Source organism: Neolamprologus multifasciatus, chromosome 20, assembly GCF_963576455.1.
Source record: "Neolamprologus multifasciatus chromosome 20, fNeoMul1.2, whole genome shotgun sequence".
Classification (NCBI taxonomy): domain Eukaryota; kingdom Metazoa; phylum Chordata; class Actinopteri; order Cichliformes; family Cichlidae; genus Neolamprologus; species Neolamprologus multifasciatus.
In genome coordinates this window covers 31,028,584-31,048,081 of record NC_140458.1, presented here as the reverse complement: position 1 = coordinate 31,048,081, position 19,498 = coordinate 31,028,584, and the positions used below count along the sequence as shown (strand labels likewise).

The 19,498-nt window shown below is 44.6% G+C and overlaps 1 protein-coding gene across 10 annotated transcripts in view; it reads left to right on the top strand.

Moving 5' to 3' along the window:
• The window catches only part of casz1 (castor zinc finger 1), a 177,400-nt gene that overhangs the window by 128,492 nt on the left and 29,410 nt on the right, over positions 1 to 19,498 (top strand). For 6 of the 10 annotated variants that reach the window (XM_085146464.1, XM_085146465.1, XM_085146466.1 and 3 more), the window contains one exon: positions 15,070 to 15,630. In XM_085146464.1, the coding sequence (XP_085002590.1) occupies positions 15,114 to 15,630 (517 nt within the window). In that variant the 5' untranslated portion in view covers positions 15,070 to 15,113. Of the gene's footprint in view, positions 1 to 873; positions 1,224 to 15,069; positions 15,631 to 19,498 lie in introns of those variants that run through there. The other 4 variants (XM_085146470.1, XM_085146462.1, XM_085146469.1 and 1 more) reach the window with 1 other exon arrangement.

Sequence of the window (19,498 nt, the reverse complement as noted above, 5' to 3'; positions counted from 1 at the left end):
TTAATTGAGTTGTTAACATGTTTTCATGCACAAAAGATAATTAAAAGCTTATTTAAACTCTTAGTTATAGTTAGATCTTCGCATTTTCACCCAGGGGGATTCTGCTCTTATTCAAAGGCAAACGGAGATCTGACATTCTTCAACAGGACAGCTAATATTCTCCAGTATTGATATTGCGATGTGAAAAGTGCCCCACAAGTCGGAGAGAAACTAGAAATTCCCCACTGTACACTAGCTAAGAGACTTCAAATCTAACATGCCAGTGTCAATGAAGACTGTTTTCTTTTTTTTAAATAATAATAAAAAAAAAGATGGAATAGAGACCTGAAATATGAGAGCCGATAGCCATCTGCTATGTGTTGAATGTGTGTGTTTATGTGTGCATGTGCGCCGCGACACACACATAGGGCACAGAGCGCATGTTATCACTGTCAACAGCCGTAGCAAACAGCAGCAGTTGTTCCGTGTGTGTCTGTGTAGCGTACCAGTGAAAGTGTGTGTGCTTGTGCGTGCCCACAATCTCTCGCTCTCTCGCTCCCTCACTGGCTGCTGGCTCCGAGGGACCCACTGTAAGTCAATCTGTGCGCTCATATGCCCACGAGTGCGTTTGCGTGTCTGTGTGTGTGTGAGGGAGTGCGCGTCTACTGTACTACACTTCAGGAGCCAGGGCCGAGCCTAGCTCAGCAGGGCTGGAAAGGGCCAAGGGCCAGCTCCCGGTGCACGCCACCCACTTCATACCTGTCTATCTCTCACACACGCGCTCGCACACACAGACGCGCAAGCTAGTGCAGCCGCGCTACTCTGCAGAGGGCTCTCATTGTAGCAGTGACAGGAGGGCGCCCGTTAAGTGGCTCTCTCTTCCTGGGGCCTGTGTGTGTGTATGTGTGTGTTTTCTTCCCCCGTGTGGCTACGGGGTGGAGAAGGGCGCTGAAGGACCCCTACTGGTAAAGTGGGTAAACTCGCACAGCCTCGACATCTGTGAGGAGAGAGGGGGAGGGTAAGGAGGGAGGAGAGATAGACAGCAAGAGAGGAGGACAGAGTGGGAAAGAGGAAAGGAGTGTGAAGGAGAGAGGGAGGGAGAGAGACAGAGGGGGAGAGAGAGAGAGAGAGAGCAGAGCCTTGGCAGAGAGCAGTTGTGGAGAAAATGCCTTGCTTTGTGGAGAGAATTCTTCCAGGGCAGGAGGGAGAGGTGAGACAGAGCGCAGAGGGCGGTTTGCTGCCAGGTAAGACTCACACATACCTTTCTCTCTTTCTCTCTCTCTTCCTCCCTCCCTTCCCCTCTCTCTCTCTCTCTCTCTCTCTGTCTCTTCCACTCCCCCCTCCCCGCACACACACACACGCTCACACACGCTCACACACGCTCACACACTCACACACAGGAGTTGAGTGCTACCTCGAGATGAACGGGTTTGCTACTATTTGCAGTTGGCATGAGTCAGGCACGCATGTGTAGTGATGTAGTGGGTGGTGTCAAAGTCTGTGCGCGTCTGTGTGAGAGAGTGAGGAAATAGCAGGTGTACTGTTCATTTTCTGGAAAAAAAAAAAAAAAGATTTTCGTTTCCACGTATATTTGTGCGCATTTGCACCTATAGTGCACTAAATGTCAGTCGTGCATGTAAATTCGTCTTAACGGCATTTTTGCTCGGTCAAAAGTTTTGTCTCTGACTTTTCGTGCCAGGCCTTAGAGCACTATGAGCGTCAATGGTGGAAAGTTTGTTTAAATTAAAATAATAATTGGATTAAATAATGAACACTTTTAAGGGCTGCACATTATATTGTTTTTAGTGCTTAAATTTGTGTGGTCTTTACTTGCTTTAGAGAGAAATATCATTAGACTTTATACATTAATATTTATGTATAAATAAACCTAACTAAAATTAGAAATTGTTTGAAAAGCACATAAATCCCTCTCCTCTGAAGTCAAGTGCGCCTCTTTCAGATCTGTTGTGAGGTAATTTGCGGTGTTGGTCGAGATTGATTTGGCTGTTTAGATACAGATGTTGTGATGGAGCGGTTTGTCATCGGAGGGATTTTCCACTCTGCTGATGTAAACAGTGTCTGTTGAAGAAAGGCTAAAGAATCCTTTTTTTCCCTTGTGGAGACACGGTTCTGAGAGCAATAATCCTCCTTGTGTACAATTAGATTTTCTTCTTTTGGTTAAATAAATACTGTGTCTGTGAACATAAACACAGATTTACATGTGGCCCTGTGGGCGTCTGTCTCCCAAGCAGCACACCGCTTGAGCCCGGGCCTGATATTTCTTGTCGAGGCAGAAGTTGGCCGACACCAACTTCACACTCGCTGTTTATTTGTTTTTATAACAAATGGAAGCAGCAGAGTGAAAGGTGAGGTCAGAATTGAATTTGGCTTGCTTTACCGTAGCGATCTGGCAACCGCTCTGCTCCAATGTACCATAGAGCCTGCTTTGGTTGTAGTGTTTGTTATTCGACTGACGTGTGCGTGTGTTTGTGTGTGTGTGTGTGTGTGGGAGCACACATATATGTCTTTGAGTAGTGGGTGGTGGTAGCAGCATTCACGAGAGAGACATTTTACTAAGCAGACATTTCCCCCTCTGTTTTCACTCTGACCTGGTAGGAGATTGATGACTGAATTGTGGAGTACATGTTAACAGTAACTGGTGATTTATGAAGATACTTAGGGTAAGTGAGGCCGCACAGGCTGGAGAGGAAGAAAAAGATATAGCCTTTTAAGTTAATGCAAAAATATTGCCTTTTTAAGTAATAATTGTTATTACTACTGCAGGGGTTTGGAGCGAGGTCTGAGTTAGACTTGGATGTGCACAAAGTGCAGTGTTAAGCTTTTCCTTTTCCGTTGGCCAGGCCCCTTCCTTTGTTTCAGGCTTTTCAAGTCTGACTCCTCAGAACAAGACAAGTTTGTCTGTGAGAAAAAGAATAGATTGAGATATATCGAATAATTAAACTGAAGAAAAAGTCCTACTTTTTTCCCTGGGTAAACCAGAATGGAAAACTTTTCTTGGATGAACCCTTGCACTGCAACAAGTGCACTGTGTGTTTTGGCAGCTTCTCTTAGCCAAAGATCCCTCACAAAATCCGCATGCAATTTTAGAAGAATCAGATTCTTTCCCTTTCCTTGGCTCCTGAACTTGGTTGATATTATGCACACACACACACAGAATCCTCTTCTCTATTCAAATATGAGGTTCTGTCCACTTGGATGTGATCTATGGCATTTTTAAGGAATAAAGCAATTTTAGTGAATGTAGACTAGTGCTTCCCCTGAAAGAGGGATGGCTTTCATTTTTTTTCAAGGCACCTCTTAGACTGAGTGAAATGTTTCCCCCGTTCGCTCAGGGACGACTTTATTTCTTACCAGGGATTTAACACTCACTCAGTCCCCTCATAAATACAGCGTCCCTCAGCCGTTCGCTAGCCATAACTCACGCACTAACTCTCTAGCTAACTAAACTCATATAGCAGAGCCAACACTTGTTTGTCTTTTACCTCAGCCTTTCTCCCTCTTCCTCTTCCTCTCTGTCTCTTTTCCTCCTCTGTGCTGATTTATGCGTGACACAATCGTCTCTGACTACCATCTCACCAGGCTTCTGCACTGATCTGCACCCACTGGTGGAGTGGGGTTTTAGAAGAAAAGTGCATTTGAATATGAGCTGCCCTAATCTCCTCCAGGCTATTTAGAGTCAGCCTAATGCTCCAAGAATGAGTGGGAACAACACCGGGGAAAACGCGGACATCCCTCTCAGCGTGTCACAACACAGCTCAGGTCTCCGAAGAACAAAACAAGTATTTTGATTGGCTGATGAAAATCTCTCTCTGCGAAGCAAAGAACATAAAATTCCAGATAAATTATCTCGGGGCACCTGTTGAAGCTTCACTCTTAAAAAATGCCTTTCTGCCTTTAAGGCACCTACATGTCGAACTTATCTTATCCTCGTGGTGCAGCTAGAAGAGCCGCCGCCACTAATAATAAAAAAAAGTTATCAAAGGCCACACTGCTTGAACATACTCCTCCTATCCTCCAGGTTTTATGTAGGTTTGGGGTAATCTTGGTGATAAACAGATAACCAAGCAGGCAAACAAGCAAACAGCAGCCATCACATACAAAGCTGGCATAGAGCAGCTGATAAACTTTTAAGCCATTTAACTTTGAACAGATGAAAGTGCTCAGGTGGGATATTACAGTATGGTGGAAGCCTTTAGTGATCTGGTGCCGACTGGCATTTTGGGAGGAGACGATCTTTCTGGCGTGGTTCCCGTATTGGTTGTTAACAGCCTGCTGGTACCTTCTGTTCTCTCTGTTCAGTCCCAGTGGCTCAACACTGACAAGTCCTCAAGCATCTGAAGACCCTCTGAAGTCAAAATCGCCCATTTTGATGTCTCGTGGCAGCACCCCGCGTTTTGTTGTATTTGCCTCTGAAAACAGAGGCCCTGCTTGGAGGAATTACCCTCAGCAGTCGCTGGTGTCAGGCAGGGGAGGAGGGCATCATTCCTATTTCCCTCCGTCTCCCCGTTCTCCTCGCTGTCCTTCCTCCCTTTTTGATCTCACCATCAAATCTTCCCCCAGTTTTTATGAGTGACGTTTACCCGAGAGCAGCTTGGGAAATGGCTGGCTGAAGAAGACGTTTGAGAAAATGTGCCTGAGCAAGCTATCACCTTTGATAAAGCCATGGTTCCAGTGGGAGAGGAAGAAGAAAGCTATAGCGCGAGAGCATTGTTGGTAATGAAAAATGCCATGAAAGAGGGAACATCTCTCTGATCCCAGCCTGTTACGCCAACAATGTATAGTACAACAGATACTGCAGTGGTACATCAAGCAATTTCGCCGTTGCTGTACCACAATGAGCGTTCGCCCCAGCTGACTGATCTGAATCTGGGGTAGCACACTGCGCCTTTATTGCACATCAGCTGGGCATAATCTCATAATACGGCGCTCACACATACACGCGGGGAGTCACACTGGTACTGCCATCAACAGTGGCGTACCTTCAGCTGTGTCATCAGTTGGCAAAAAGCTGGCAAGGCACTTGAGTGCGCTGCATAAAGAGAAAGAAATGATGGGGAAGTGGAGGGTAGGTGGAGGCGCAGAGAGAAAGAAATGTTAGCTTTAGTAATTACTACCTCCACAGAGAAGCAGTGGAGAGGACAGTGAGGCAAGCAAGCGCATGAAGGAGGCCCCGTGTGCAGATAATGAAGGGGTATCATTGTAGCTCTGACAGTGTTAATCTTAGAGCGCTCCACAGTGTGACTGTGTGTGCGCCTATCGGGTTGTGTGTATGCCCTATGCAGCATATGTAGACACTGCTGGGGTGTATGGAGGTCGTGCTACGGCGCTGTTGACTCTCATCCTACCAGCGAGGCCATCCGGCCCACCTGACAGATTATCCAACCACTGACAGTCGCCGCCTCGCGCAGCTTCTGGAAGCCGATCCCGGAACTCCGCAGCTTCTCGTGTATCCATCGCAAAAAGCGCCGGAGTAGCCTCCGAACGCCTGAACGCCTGAACTTTTTCTTCGCTGGGAAATGATTAAGAAACAAGGAAATGGGGGAAGAGTTGTCCAACTTTCTTTGTGCCCGGCTTTCTCTGTTTTCCTTCCCCCCCCCTCCTTCCCATTTGAAGTTGTGATACACTCATTTAAGCCTCATCGCTCACACACACGAGAAAGTGTTATGAATATGTATCAACACAGCATATGGCAGCAGTAGCACTGGGACTAGGTGTGTCCAGAAGGTAGAGTGCTGCCGATGCATTATTCTCCATTCAAATTACCAGAGTAAGAATGCAGCAGAGAGCTGGGAGGTTTTCACTCCGTCTTTAGACGGGGCAGGAGACGAACCTGGATCGTGCGAAACAGCAGGAACGGAAAAGCTGTGATGAGCACAGTAGTTGGCCATCTGAGTTTCCTTGATTTGTTAGATTTTTTCGGCAGGTTCAAACCCGGCACACTCGCTGACACGAGTGTGATTAAAAGCGATATTTCTGACACATTAGGATGCGCGCAGGAAGTAACCTCCTCTAAAGCGTTCATTATTAGATGCATGACAGACCTGAATATTTATAAAATAGGTTTTAATAATTAATAGCAGCAATCTGCTCCTGTAATTCATCAGATTTGCACTTCAACAGAGTATCCGTTTTCACTTTAAAATAATAATAAGAGGAATATTAATGTTGCAGAAATGTAAAGCGGGCAGCTGGTTGCAGCGCAAATAGGCAAGCGCTCTGCGTTGGCTTCCTTTAAACTGTCACTTTTCAAATAAAATTACACTTTAAGCCATCAACACTGCATCATTTTTAAAGCCTTCGCTTGTTTGTGCTTGACAATTTACTGAGTGGCTTCTCACAAATGTGGCAAGTCATGAAGATAAAGACGCAGGAAACAAAGCGGGTTTGGTGTAGAATGCAAAAGTAGTTGCTGTGGTTTTATCAAAAGCAAATTTATTTGTTTGAGTCAACTTAGCGGCACTTCCTTTTGTATACTGAGACCCAAAATAGACAGCATTCTTTTTTCCTGTAAAGCAGCTTTGCTTCTTTCATTTTTATTTTTTCCCCTTATTGTGAGTGTCGTTTTATCACACCTTCAAATTCAGTCATAGCACACTCCTCCCTCCGCCGAACTCCCAGAAACACAAATGTTCCTGTTTTAAGTGAAAACTGCCACATTTATTTCTGCCTCAAGTTCGCGTTGAACTTTTTCAGTAAACCATGCTGTTTTTCCCTGCTGTCACGACTGACACAGTGGAGTATTTATTAAACCCACCGTGGATCAGTTTTTCCTCAGCTCGTTGAAATGTCAGTGTGCATTTTTCTGTTTTTTGGCTTGTGTGGCATCTCAGTGCAAACGATGTGACCTGCAGCCACGACACATACAGGAGCAGGAGGAGGGCTCAGAGCGCAATGCCCTGCTGTTTACAAAGCTGCAAACAGGCATGCAGCACACCAGCACACACTTAATATCGGTTACAACAGTTTTACTTAACATATACAGTATGTTTACAGTGGCTTGTGCGCCGAACCGCACTTTCCCAACCACACACGGTACAAATAAACGCTTTGAAACGTCTTGTATGATCACAAAACCCTGTAGTCACATCTATGCTGCTTGTCAGAAAAGTAGAGCATAGCAGTTGTGGCAGGAGATTCGCAGTCACATGGGATGAAAAAAAAAACAACAAAAATGCAAATTCCTGCAAGCAGGAAGATTCGTTCTTATCACTTCCTCCCTTAAACTGAGAAACAGTGTATTTTGATCAAAATGCAATTGTGCTTTCTTGAATTATTTGAAATGCAAAACTGTGAAAAGTGGTAAAAACTTCAGAGTGTAAAAAAAGGCCGAATCGTTGTTTTTTTAAGACCGGCTGCAAAAGCTGCCCACGATGACATTTTAACAGGCACCTGTGATTCATTCTGCTGCGTAGAAAGTCCAATAGACAAAACTCTGTCAGGCAGAGCAAATGTTTTAATGGTAGCCGGGGATCGATGTTGTCAGCGCAGGCATCCTGTCTGGAAATACGTCTTTCTTTTCTTTTTTCTTTTTTTTTGTTGCTGTTTTTTTTCTTGGGTTAATGTCACCTCCTTCTTTCTTTTCGAGGAGAGGAGAAAAAAAGGGCAAAGAGGGGGTGGAAGAGGGAAGGAGGTGGGACGAGAGTGGGGTTCGGTGTGAACCGGGCCGAATTTAGGGGAATTGATGAAAAACATTGACTCGCGCTCTCATTCGCGAGGCCTCCGTAGCTGAAAAACAAATTTGAAACATAACCTTGGAAATCAATTAAGAAGTCCCTGAGAGCCGGGGGAGAAAAAAAAAGAAAAAGGAGGGAAAGGTCCACCCTTCTCACCCCCCCACCTCCTTGTCTTTTCCTTTCCTCCACTTAACAGGAACTTGGGTCTGCCCATCAGAACGCTGCCGTGTGTGAGGAGGCTTTGTCAGCAGGGGCCTTATTTAATTTTTTTTTTTACGGCACAGGGCCTTATATGCTGTCAAAATGTCTTAAGAGTCTTATTAAAGAAATGCCACAGCTCATTTCCTTGTAATGCAATTCATATGCTGGTGAAAGGGGGCATGTCTAAAGATCTAAACAGCTTTGCTTTTTAGGCTTCACATTAGGGGTTATCTGTGAGGGCTTGTCATTGATTGACATTATCTGGCCTGACAGGGCCTCATATCAAGGTTAACCTCATGGACAAAAGTGCCACCCGCACGGACACACAAACACACTCTCTCACCCACACTCGTAGTCAAATAAGGCACGCTCTCCTCGACTTCCTGTCGAGACTGGCGCTACGTACATGCGCCGGCTTCGTCGGCGTGTGCGTGCCAGGTGGAGATTTCCAGAATTAATTGATAACTAATGGAGCAGCGTGTGCTGAGTTTACCCTGGAGGATTGACACTGGGTGTGTGCGCGCGCCTGCGTGTGTGTCCTGTGGAGAAACAGAGGGTGGTAGGTGATTGTAAGAGGGTGTCGAAGACTTACTTAGCGGCGTACTTTTGGATTCTGGTAAATGAAATACGGCCCCAAAGATAATAATGTGGAGTGACACGCGTCAGTCCAGGGGCGGCTGACCTCTTAGGCGAGCAGATCGTTTACTTCACTGCTGAAGAACGAGCGCAACTAACACTGCGTGAGCGTAATACACGCGCTCGGCACACATCTCCCCTGCTCCCTCCCAACAAGCCACAAAGGCAAAGAGAGATCCCCGTGACCAAAATACAACTGAAGCAGTTAATCTGTACAGATATTAGCTCAAGGGCCCTCGAGAGGTGCACCGCTGAGCCCCTTCTGCACTGTACTACCCACACTGCCTTGCTCCCTCACCAAGAACAGCAACCGTGAGGGAGGGACACAGGGGTCGTCTGCTCATTTACCATGGCGGTTGGCTTATCAAATTGCACTCCCGGTGTCTTGAAGCTGAACAAGAGCTCCAAAACAAAGCTTCAAGAATAAATTTCCCTTGTTTCAGTCCGCAGAAGCACGGGGCCATGTGCAATTGGGTATTTTTAAAGCCTTTTTTATTATTTATTTATTTCTTTTTTTTTGCCTCCTGCAACACACTTGCAAATTAAGTCATCATCTGGTGCCAGCTGTGAGTCCAGATTTGATGTACAATTTTAACAAGTTGGCCGTGTGTCCCATGAATTACCCTAAGCAGCAAACTGAATAAAAGTTGGCTGTTTTGGTGCGCAGCTGTCAGAATGACTCTTGTCACTCATGTCAGATTGTTTTTTTTTCTCTCCCTTAGACCATTTTAGCTTGCTTGTCCTCTATTCTGGAAAATCCCATAATTACCCTGTTTGTGATGAAGCTGGAGGGCGTATTTGTCCTCAGATCTCAACTTTCCTGCCTGATTGCCCTCAAGTTCAGAGTCTTTCGTCCTCCGTCTACGCTCGTAATATACATTGTTTTCCTCAGCCATTGTCCCGTGCATTCGGCGAGTGTGTGACTGGGGCCGTTTGTGTCCGCCTTTGTCCTGCAGTGTCTTGTTTGTGTTTTACGGCGGTGTGACGGGAGCGTGGCACTTGGCTGAGGGCTTGTGTTAACAGCCTGTGGACTGAACTGAAGTGAAATAGTCCAAACAGGTCCTTCAAGGTCAGCAGCCTCAGAAAGACAGCAGACAATGTACAAGGTCAAATTCTAGACTAAAAGCAATAAGTGCTTTATTGATAAGAAAAAAACAGCAAAAAAAAAAAAAACAAGCAGGCAGATGTGCAACCAACTGATTAATAATAAAATAGATCTGCGAGAGCGAGAGAGAGGGGCAGGGGGAGGGCAGGGTGGAGAAGAAGAAAGCTACCTCCTGACTTTATGTCAGTGTGTCTTTGCACTGTTTGAATGTGTCTGCCGGCCTGCGTGTACAGTAGCTTTGGCAGCAAAAACATTGATCTTGTACTAAACCTAAAAAAAAAAATCCAATAGAAATCCAGTGGTTTATAAAAAGAACAAAATGTGACACATTGGTGCTGGTGGCAGTTTCCCGTGTGCAGCCTCTCTCTTCATGCCTGAATCATTTCCTATCATTACTGCAGTTTGTGTGATCTGAATAGTACAGTGTGAAAGTACTGTTTCAAAAAAGATCACAAGCAACTCACTTCTCCTGTTTTGACAGTAATCTACATATCACATATATCTCATCAGTATCGTGTTTTATGACAGAGACAACGTTCACCACAGGTTCCTTTTTTCCTTTCAGTCACTTTATGAACAATGTGCCTTTTGTATCGTGCCTACTGCGCTATTATCTTTTTATGAAAATAAGCAGAAGGCATTGGACTGTCGTCATCTTTTATGTGCCTTCATCGGTCGTTCACTTGCACTCTGTGTGTGTGTGTGTGTGTGGTTTTTTTTCCTCTCCCTCTCTCTCGTCCCCAACCTGGCAACCCTGCCAAGTAAGGAGAGCTCCAAAGTGGATCAGGCAGTGGCAGATTTAGATTTGAGGTGGGGAATGCTAAGTCCCAGTCCCAGCCAAACCTGTTTCCTTAGGAAGACTCTGAGGGACAGAAGGGCTGGGAGATTTCCATATGCTCTGCCACCTCCCTCCACATAACCTGCAGTAGCCCCCACACCCACCCTGCTTGCTCCTTGGTAATATAAAGCCTCCTTTACGGCCCCTTTTGTAAATCTCTACTCTGCATAAACTCCTCAGATGTGCCCACCCCAAACCCCCATCTATCAACTAGTTGGCAATGGCATTGTTTTTAATCATCAGAACCTCAAAATTATTATTATCGCTTCTGATGCGGCAATTAAAACTTCAGGTCAGAGGCACAACGAGCGGTGATCAGCAGCCGAGCTGAGAAGTTTTAATTAGACGATCAGAACCATTAATGCACAAAAAAAGGTGTGCGCTGGGAAATTAACGGGAACGTCTTAATCAGGGTTAGCGACTCCGAAGAGGAGTCAAGTGAACAGAGAGCAAAAAACAAATCATTTCCGCACCACTGGGACAAAACTCAATTAAATATGCATGTGGAAAAATGGAAATTTCTCAGCATCGGCTGCACCGACTGTTAGAAAACTGTGGCAAAATCTCACGGCGGGGTCGGCGACCTGCTTATTGTTATTCTTCTGTAATAAAAATGAGAGAGGGGCCAGATGCTGGGGTCTGGGTGCAATGGCGTAGTTGTCCATCAGTGACTTTCCGCTTGACTTCCTTGCGGCTGCCGCAGCCTCCCTACCATACAGCGGGGCTGGGTGGAGGGGGGGGGAGGGGGGGGTTGGGTTGGAGGGGGAAGAGAGTAGAAGAGGAAAACATTCTCTTCCTGCAAGCCGTAAATTTACAAAAATAAAAACATGGTAATTTTCAAGACTGTCTGCGCGTGTTTGTGTGTGGCTCAGTGATTTCCCTGAAACACACATGCACGCACACTCGCGCATACATCTCCCTTGAGAGCCAGAGACATGAAAGGTTCACTGAGCTACACCCTGGGAGCTGCAGCCTTGTCGATTAATCTGCCATAGGTTCATGAAGTTATAACTAGACTTTTTCCTTTTTTTTCTTTCTTTTTTTTTTTGAAGAGCTAATGCACCTCTCTGTTGCATATTGTAAAATAATCCTGAGTTGAATAGACATCTCCCAGACCCTGTTTGTATTAATTAACTTGAGATATTGCGGAGGGGTGGGGGGGGGGGGTTGTCCCTGTGTCAGTCATGTTGAAACTCAGCAGGAATCTACAACAGGCCCTGTATCTGTGTTTGATTAGTTGAAGAGATAAGCTTCAGTTTAAACAGGTAATATCTACCTCTCTTATATACAGACCCCTCCTGTGTGCCTGCTCCATACAAACTGAAACGCTGCGGGGAGCTGGGCTGTTTATGGGGGGGCGGAGGGGTTAGCTGCTCTCTGAATTAACAATAAAGTCGAGTTATTCAATTCTCTATATGCCACACTTGTGGCTTTACATCCTCTGTAATATGACTATACACGTATTTTGGAGCGAAAGCTGCCCACTCTTTCCTTTTTTGTGTCACGAAGAGGTAAAGCCGTGACCCCGCGCAGTCACGACCATTGTTAACTCCCACACCCTTTTACCCGTAGCAGCCTTGATTACAGTCTGTGCACGTTCACACAAATAATGCACTTCCAACAGCGTTATTAGGAGTTGAAACACCACTTGATTGGGCATGATATCATTCTGGCACACAAACAGACACTCTGCATCAAAAAACCAACAAGACCTGTGGGGCTCGGAGCAGAGGAGGAGTTATTCTGTCAGCGCGGAGGGCTAGACTCACACACAAGCTGTGTCATCCACCTCTGAGAAGAAGCAGGACCCGGCAGAACTTGCGCTTATGCACCACTGCGCTTATTTTTGACTGAAGATGAAAAAGAACCCGACCTTGTCGAAATGTATTCAAAATAGCTTCTTGACTTTTTCCTCAGGTTTTGGCCTTATACAGACACTGCATGGCGCTCCTTCGCGGTCCTGCACTGTTTCCAGTAAAAATAATGTCACCGCTAACATAAGCAGTTGGGAAAAATTCGTTTCAGCTGTTGTGTTCGAATTCAGACCTGCCTGTTTTTTCCCCCAACTCCCAGTGCTTACCGAGGTGTCTCCTGCCTTGACAATTAGCACACCAGGCTAAAACCGACTGTAAATAATGTCCAGTGCATGTGACAGTGTTGTTTTTCTGTCTGATATTCATTAATAAGGCAGAACGCTCACTGGACTCTCAGGGAGGTTGGGGGAGTTGGTCCCAGAGGGAAAAGTTATTCTTTCATGTAAGTCCCCACAGATTTTATCTCATTGTACGGCATCATGCACACAAACGACTTGAGGTAAACAGCTTAGCGTTACCATAGTGATCCTTATTGTAAGCAATAGCAAAAAAACAAAAAAACCAAAACCCACAGCACAAATAATAGTTCAGACTACTGCCATAAAGCACTGAATCACAGCATGTTCTTCCTCGGAGGGAAACTCACAATATTTAATTTGTTTTAAATCATGCCCTACCTTTAAAAGAAAACACTGAATATGTGCTTAAGATGTGTGATAATTCAGTTTAATGGCCCGCTTAGATACTGAATCTGTAGTACTCGGTGCGCCAGTCATTCTCCTCATTGTTAACACAAAATCATACATAAATAGGCGCTAATGGAAAGAAACAACTGTGTAGGGGTCATTTCCTACAAGGAGCTCGAAATGGCAATACACAGGAAATCGGTAGTTAAAGCATGAAATACTGAACACAGTAAATAGAAAGAATGACCTCCACAGCAACACCCAAATGACCTCAATCTTCCTTTGGAGAGTATTTCTGAAAAAAAAGAAAGAAAAACTTTAAAATTTATGTCTTCCACTTCCTAATAGTTTTTCCAGCTGATCCCCTCCCCCCCTTCTCAAAGTTGCTGTCTTCTTAAAGGTGACCCTTTCACCCCCCGCCTGCAATTGTCTGACACTAAATTTGTACTGTAATGTGCCTGTGATATACGGGCCCCTCAAAACTACATAATTCCTGAAGTCATTGTTTCAGAGAGGAAGCCCGCAATGTAAATACTGTAACTGAGAAAGCATGTGTGGGTAGCACGGGGGTGCATTGTCTGGCGACGGGGGTGATCTGTAAACTCCCTCAAATTGCATATCCTCTAATGATTCCACAGCTTTGCAAAAGAAAATGAAAACAGGATTTTATGTTGCACCGATGTGATTTACATAATGCAGGCAATGGCTCACACATGATTGTGCTTGGCTTTATGGCTCAGGGAAAATGAAGAGGCTCGTACTCACTGATACAGAAAGTGAATCGAGTCTTTAAGATAGAACTTTGTTACCTCTGATATCGCGCATTTTTCTCCACTGAAACGGTGTATTCGTAAGTCAATATTGTGCATTATCTTAACAACAGTGTGGCTGAGTTAAGATTCAATACGCCATCACGCAAGAAGAAAGATCTCTGATGTGGTTCGGTCTTTAACTGTTTTTCGTTGAGCTGCAACACGCAGCACAATCCCTGGTTATTGTACCACCCTCTTTTTATATATATATATATATATATCATAAATGCTCTTTAGTCACCGTCACCTCAGACTTTAAAAAAAGAAACCCTTTGCAAATTGTCCAGAAATTGCTGCTGGGTGAATGAACTTTTGCATGCTCTGGAAATAACGCGAAAGGTAACAGAGTGCAGTTTCTGCCCTAAAAAGGTAGCTCTGGATATGGAATGCCACATGCAGCTGTTCCTGCCTCATCACAGGACATGTTATAAAGATAGCCCCACTTGGGTTGAAATAATGCCACCCATTCCTGCCTCAAAGCACATACTATGATGTGCTATTGTTCCGAGAGGCCACGCCGGGGAGAAAAATAAAACGCAGAGACTCATTTAGATGCATAATTTCTTCTGAAGTAAAGATGTGCGAGATACAGAGACGGCGTTTTACGCGCGTCGTTTTTCTTTTAGGAAAGAGAAAACAGGACAGTCGCTGAATCTAATCTCACTTAATAACCGGTAAGAGATCGGGGCTCTGAAAAAGGCCAAAAGTGCTCAGCATTTTCACTCCACATCCTGACAGCTTTAATGCTATACAGCCCCCCCCCCACTCAGTGGCAGGGCCATAGCCTCTTGAGGTGAGAGTGAAGATAACATTTCACAGTGTCTCTATAGCGCTGTCATGTGCAGGATTATGTAGCCGTGTATTTGCAGCTTGTACTACTGTAGGGGGTCTGATATCTATCAGCCTATGGTTTCAGCTGCTTAAGCTTGTTTTTCTCTCTCTTTTTTTTTTTCCAACCACATCGCGCTAAACTCTGAGCTGACCAAAGAACTGTGACTTAGAAAGATATGTACAGTATCTCTGGGTGTCCTTCCAGGCTCGAGCTGTTATTGTTAAGTGCTTTTTATGTTATTAATAGCAGCAGTCCCTGTTGTATATGTCTGTTTATTTTTCCATTGTGATCTTCAAAATCAGTACAAGTTAGTGACAGGAAAAAGCAGGTTCGAATGATGTTTCCGGTGACACTGAAAGCGCGCCTGCCGCCGTTCGTTCAGACAAAAGTAATATTCCTCGAGCTGTAACGCAGATCGTTGTGGTATTGAGCAACTTCGCTAATCTATTTGTCTTCTTCTCGTTCCCATCAGCTGAAAGGAGTTTATGCACTGAAACGACCTCAGGAAAACCCAAGATGGCCGCCAAAAGAAAAGGTGGCCTAAAACTCAACGCTATCTGTGCCAAGCTGAGCCGCCAGGTGGTGTTCGACAGCAGCTCCCAGAATGCAGAGGGAGACCACAGTGTAGCAGACAACAGCGAGCGCGGTAGCTCCCACTACGACGACAACGAGACCAACTTCCCCGAGAGCCTGAGCCTAAATCAGAGCCTAGAGGAGGACCAGAAGCGACGCGAGGCCATTGAGAAGTGGGTCAACGGCGAGTACGGCGACGAGCCCCCGGCTCCTGACGACGATCAGGAGCAAGAACTCAAAGTCAGCAACGACGAAGATGGCCCTCCCGAGGGCGTGTACATGGTACAGCCCAAAGGCTGCAGCGATGAGGAAGACAACGGAGAGGAGGCCGAGCCTGCGGCGGGCTCTCAAGACGGCAGTTACCCCGAAGACAAAGAAGCTGAAGACAGGCCTTCAAAAGATGACGCCTACATGCCGCCGAGTGAGGCCCAAAATCGCCAAGCGCCATTCTCCTCTCCAGGTATATTTCCACAAGCATCCTCTTTCACACGCCGTCTTCTAAACGACCCTTTCACACACGGTACATCTCAAAGCAACACTACCTTTGGCCTTCAAAGGCTTAGACAGAGGAGAGGTGACATTGCCACATCCACATAAGCTTAAGCGTGTCCATTATTGGAAAGGGAAACTCTAGAGTTACATTATGAATAGTCAGTGACATTATTACTCTAAAGAGAGATTCAGCTGGCGGGCCAGAAGGGGGGGGGAAAACATGAACTTAACTGTACGAAGAAATTCATAACTGGAGTAGGCTTACAACGTAAGACATTTAGGCGTTTATGCATTCTCCCAGCAGCTGAGGGCTAAGAGCGCATGGCAGGGCCAGGCTAAGCTTCATATTACACCCAGGATTACATATTGAGTCTTTGATTTTTTTCCCTAAGCTCACTAAACTTAGCCACTGCTTCAAGCTCCTCTATTACATGGAGGAGTTTGGCTTTTTTTTTTGTGTCAAATCCAAGAGATCAGTTGTCAAATAAGTCAGAAATGGGGAAGTTATATTGCAGCCGCGTATCACACTTAAGTGCAGTATTTTAATACCTTCCCACAAACAACTGTGGCTTCAACAGTGTATTCATTTAATAAATTTCTCAATACTGTGTGCTCTTGTAAATGACTCACAGTAAACCCTGTTTAATATTGACATGATGTTCCCTCGGTATAATTCACTGATTATCAAATAGATAAAGCTGGCAGAGACTTCACACTCTCCCCCGGAATGAGGTTGAGTGCGTGTGTTAACGCCACAAACAATCTTTTAAAGAAAGTGCTGTTTGGTGTCATACACTTTGTGACCCTTGAAAGTTGACACACACACACACACACATTCGGAAACGGTGGCCTTGTAATAGCAGAAGTTGAAAACACGGAGCTGTAAAAAAAATGAAAAAACAGAGCTCGGTTATATGAATAGATAAAGCATTCTTCACAGACGCCCGTAGAGAGGAGGGGGTAAGAAGGGGGGAAAAAAGCAATTTGCAGGTGAGACCGGTTGTTGCGGTGCACAAACAAGTCTCGTTTTGTGCGTGCTCACCTCACTTTAACAGTTTTTGTGCTTTCATCTAGGTTTAAGTATGTACCTCGGAGTCGTGTACACATGCTCCTTTTTGTCTTCATTTCTTTTTGTTTTCACCCACTGTACAGCCGTGGCTCTGGCCACACACACACACACACTCATTCAGAATTGGGGGCAGGGGCTTCTCAGAAAATGAAGCAGGTTTCATTTCAGAGGCAAATGAAAAAAGGCTTTGTGGTTTTAATTAGTCATTTTGTTTATTTCACGGCCATAAAAAAGCAGGTCTGTAAATATGCATTACTGTTGTATAGAAGGCCTGCACCTTTCCCTTCACCGGCTCTCTTACTATTTTAAATCTCACAACAAAGCCGATGTTTGAAGACTGCGGGGAGAGCATTCTGCATCAGTTGCAAATCTTGTCTTTAGAGTTTTTTTTCTCTTTTTTTTCCGAGTTGCTCTTTGTTGATTGTAACTAGGGCATCTATATTGCCATGTTTCTGCTCAGCTCACAATTAAAACATCCCCCCCCCCCCTTCTCTCTCTCTCCCTCTCTCCATTTCCCTCTCTCTCGCCACTGTCTTTCAAAGGCTGATATGGAGTGCACATAATTATGCATATAAACATAGTGGCTTAATTATCTCTCACAACATCAGTGACAATGTAATTAACAAACATTGCAAGATCAATGAGAGAAACTGCGACCTTCAAAACATTTAACTCCTCACATTGAGGCATCGTGCGGATTTCCTATCAGTGCAAAACCCCAGAATACTTTTCCTAGATAATTTAGATGTCGCATTAGAGCCCTCATAAGCCAGTCAATGGAAAAAAAACAAGTCAATGAATAAAAACTTTGAAAGCAATGACACAGATGCTCGTAGCGATGGATCAAACAGGCTTGACCATGACTTCCATTTGCAATTCTGGGTTCACTGTAAAAGGTTATTGTTCATTTCAAGCTATTTCAAAGTCCTCTCTATTTACTGCCTGTTAATTAACTAACCCAACAGTGAGGAAGTTTGAAGCCTCATAGTTTTTCGTGCGTGCATGCGCATGTGTGTGTGAGAGAGGGAGTGAGAGACAAATTACTCCAAACAAATGCACATAATGTCATTTATTCAAAGCTGCTTTTTATTAGCTTAACAGTGCCCATTTAGACAAAACACACTTAAACTCTATGGCATGAACATAAATAGCTCTATTTAAATTCTTGTACCTTATGAAAAAGCGTGCTTTTCAACATGTTTGCAGATGAAACAGAAAACACTTGTTTTTCAGCCTTGTGGCTTACACTATATATTTGTTGTTCGAAACTGACACCGTTCAGAAGGTATCCAGGCTCTAGATTAGTCCATATATAGCTACTAGCATGCATCTTTATCATCAGCAACACCTCTGCCTCTCAGTCCTGCGAGCACTGAAGCTATGCCACACTGATGGCCATGTTTGGTCAGCAAAAGGAGATATAATGCCCATCTGCTATCATTATCTGGGAGGGAAAATGCAGCCTAATTGCCTCAAATATAGACAAGACAGGTCTGTGTCATGTGTTGGCTTTTGTTTGCTTGAAGTGTCAAGATTAGAAACCACTTCTTTGTGGATTTTCCCAGCCCAACAAGCAAGTGCGGACAGAAATGTCAGGCATGTTAGCGAGCAGTGAAATGGATGAAGGTGAAAGAGAGAGAGGGGGGGGGGAGTATTTTATTTTTCTTTTAATTTAAGGGGGGGGGGGCTGGGACATCTCAATCTCGATTCAACCCATACACAGTTTCCCACTCGGTGTCACATGACACGATTAAGAGGCAGCCAGATAGTGTTTGAGTAGAAACCTCATTTACATGGTGTTTTAGAAGGGTTATCTCCTGTCGGTCCCCGTCATAATCCCTTCAAGTCCAATCATTTGCCTTTCATTGATAACGCGTCACGTGGCTGCGCTGATGAACAAAGAGTCTAGGCTAATTTTTTTTGGTGGGGGGGAGAAGTGGCGATAATACCATGAGGAAATATGAAAATAGGGACGTGGCGCTCTCATGACGGAAACTACTCTCTTTGCAGTAGTTACAGGTATCCTCCAAAATGAATGGTGAACAGGCCTGAACCTCTTTATCTGAGGTGTTGTGTAATATATATTTAACTCAGAAAATTATAGTAACGTGCTATTTTTGATTGTCATTCTTCAGTCACGGAAGAAGTGTAGTTAAACTTTGACTTATACTGGTGTGGGTGGCTCTGCCCTAACTTTAGAGCCAAATGGATACGCTGTGACCTGAGACGCTCTCATAAATGAAGTAGCAGTAAAATCCAACAAGTGCTAATTTAGCATATATTCAAATCCCATTTTAATATTTTTACAGGACTCTTCACTCAGATGTGTTGAACGCCTTATTTAAAAACTCAAAAGTATAGAAGAAGCTGTTGTCCTGTGCAGTGTTTTTCTGCGGTTCGCGTACATGTGAAAACATGGTAGATTTGATAAAACGATCTGAGGCAAACATGTAGGCATTTCCTCACAAATACCTGATCTATTTCTCTTAAATTTTTCATGCCCCTTCGATCTGTTCGGATACTCTTTCATACTGAGCAGAGGAACAGCCCCAACACGGTGAATGGAAATTTGGGGATTATTTTACATGCTGCGCAAGAGATGTGAAAAGCAGGGCACGGCGACTGATTTAGCAATAACTGAGAAATACGAGACAAGAGCAGAAATATTTGTGTATTAATTACCCCGGCGATAGGTGATATTACCTCTCGCCAGCTCGTGTGTGCTCTGCTGATGAAAACAGCAATAAAATGTTTTTTTTAAAAAAGA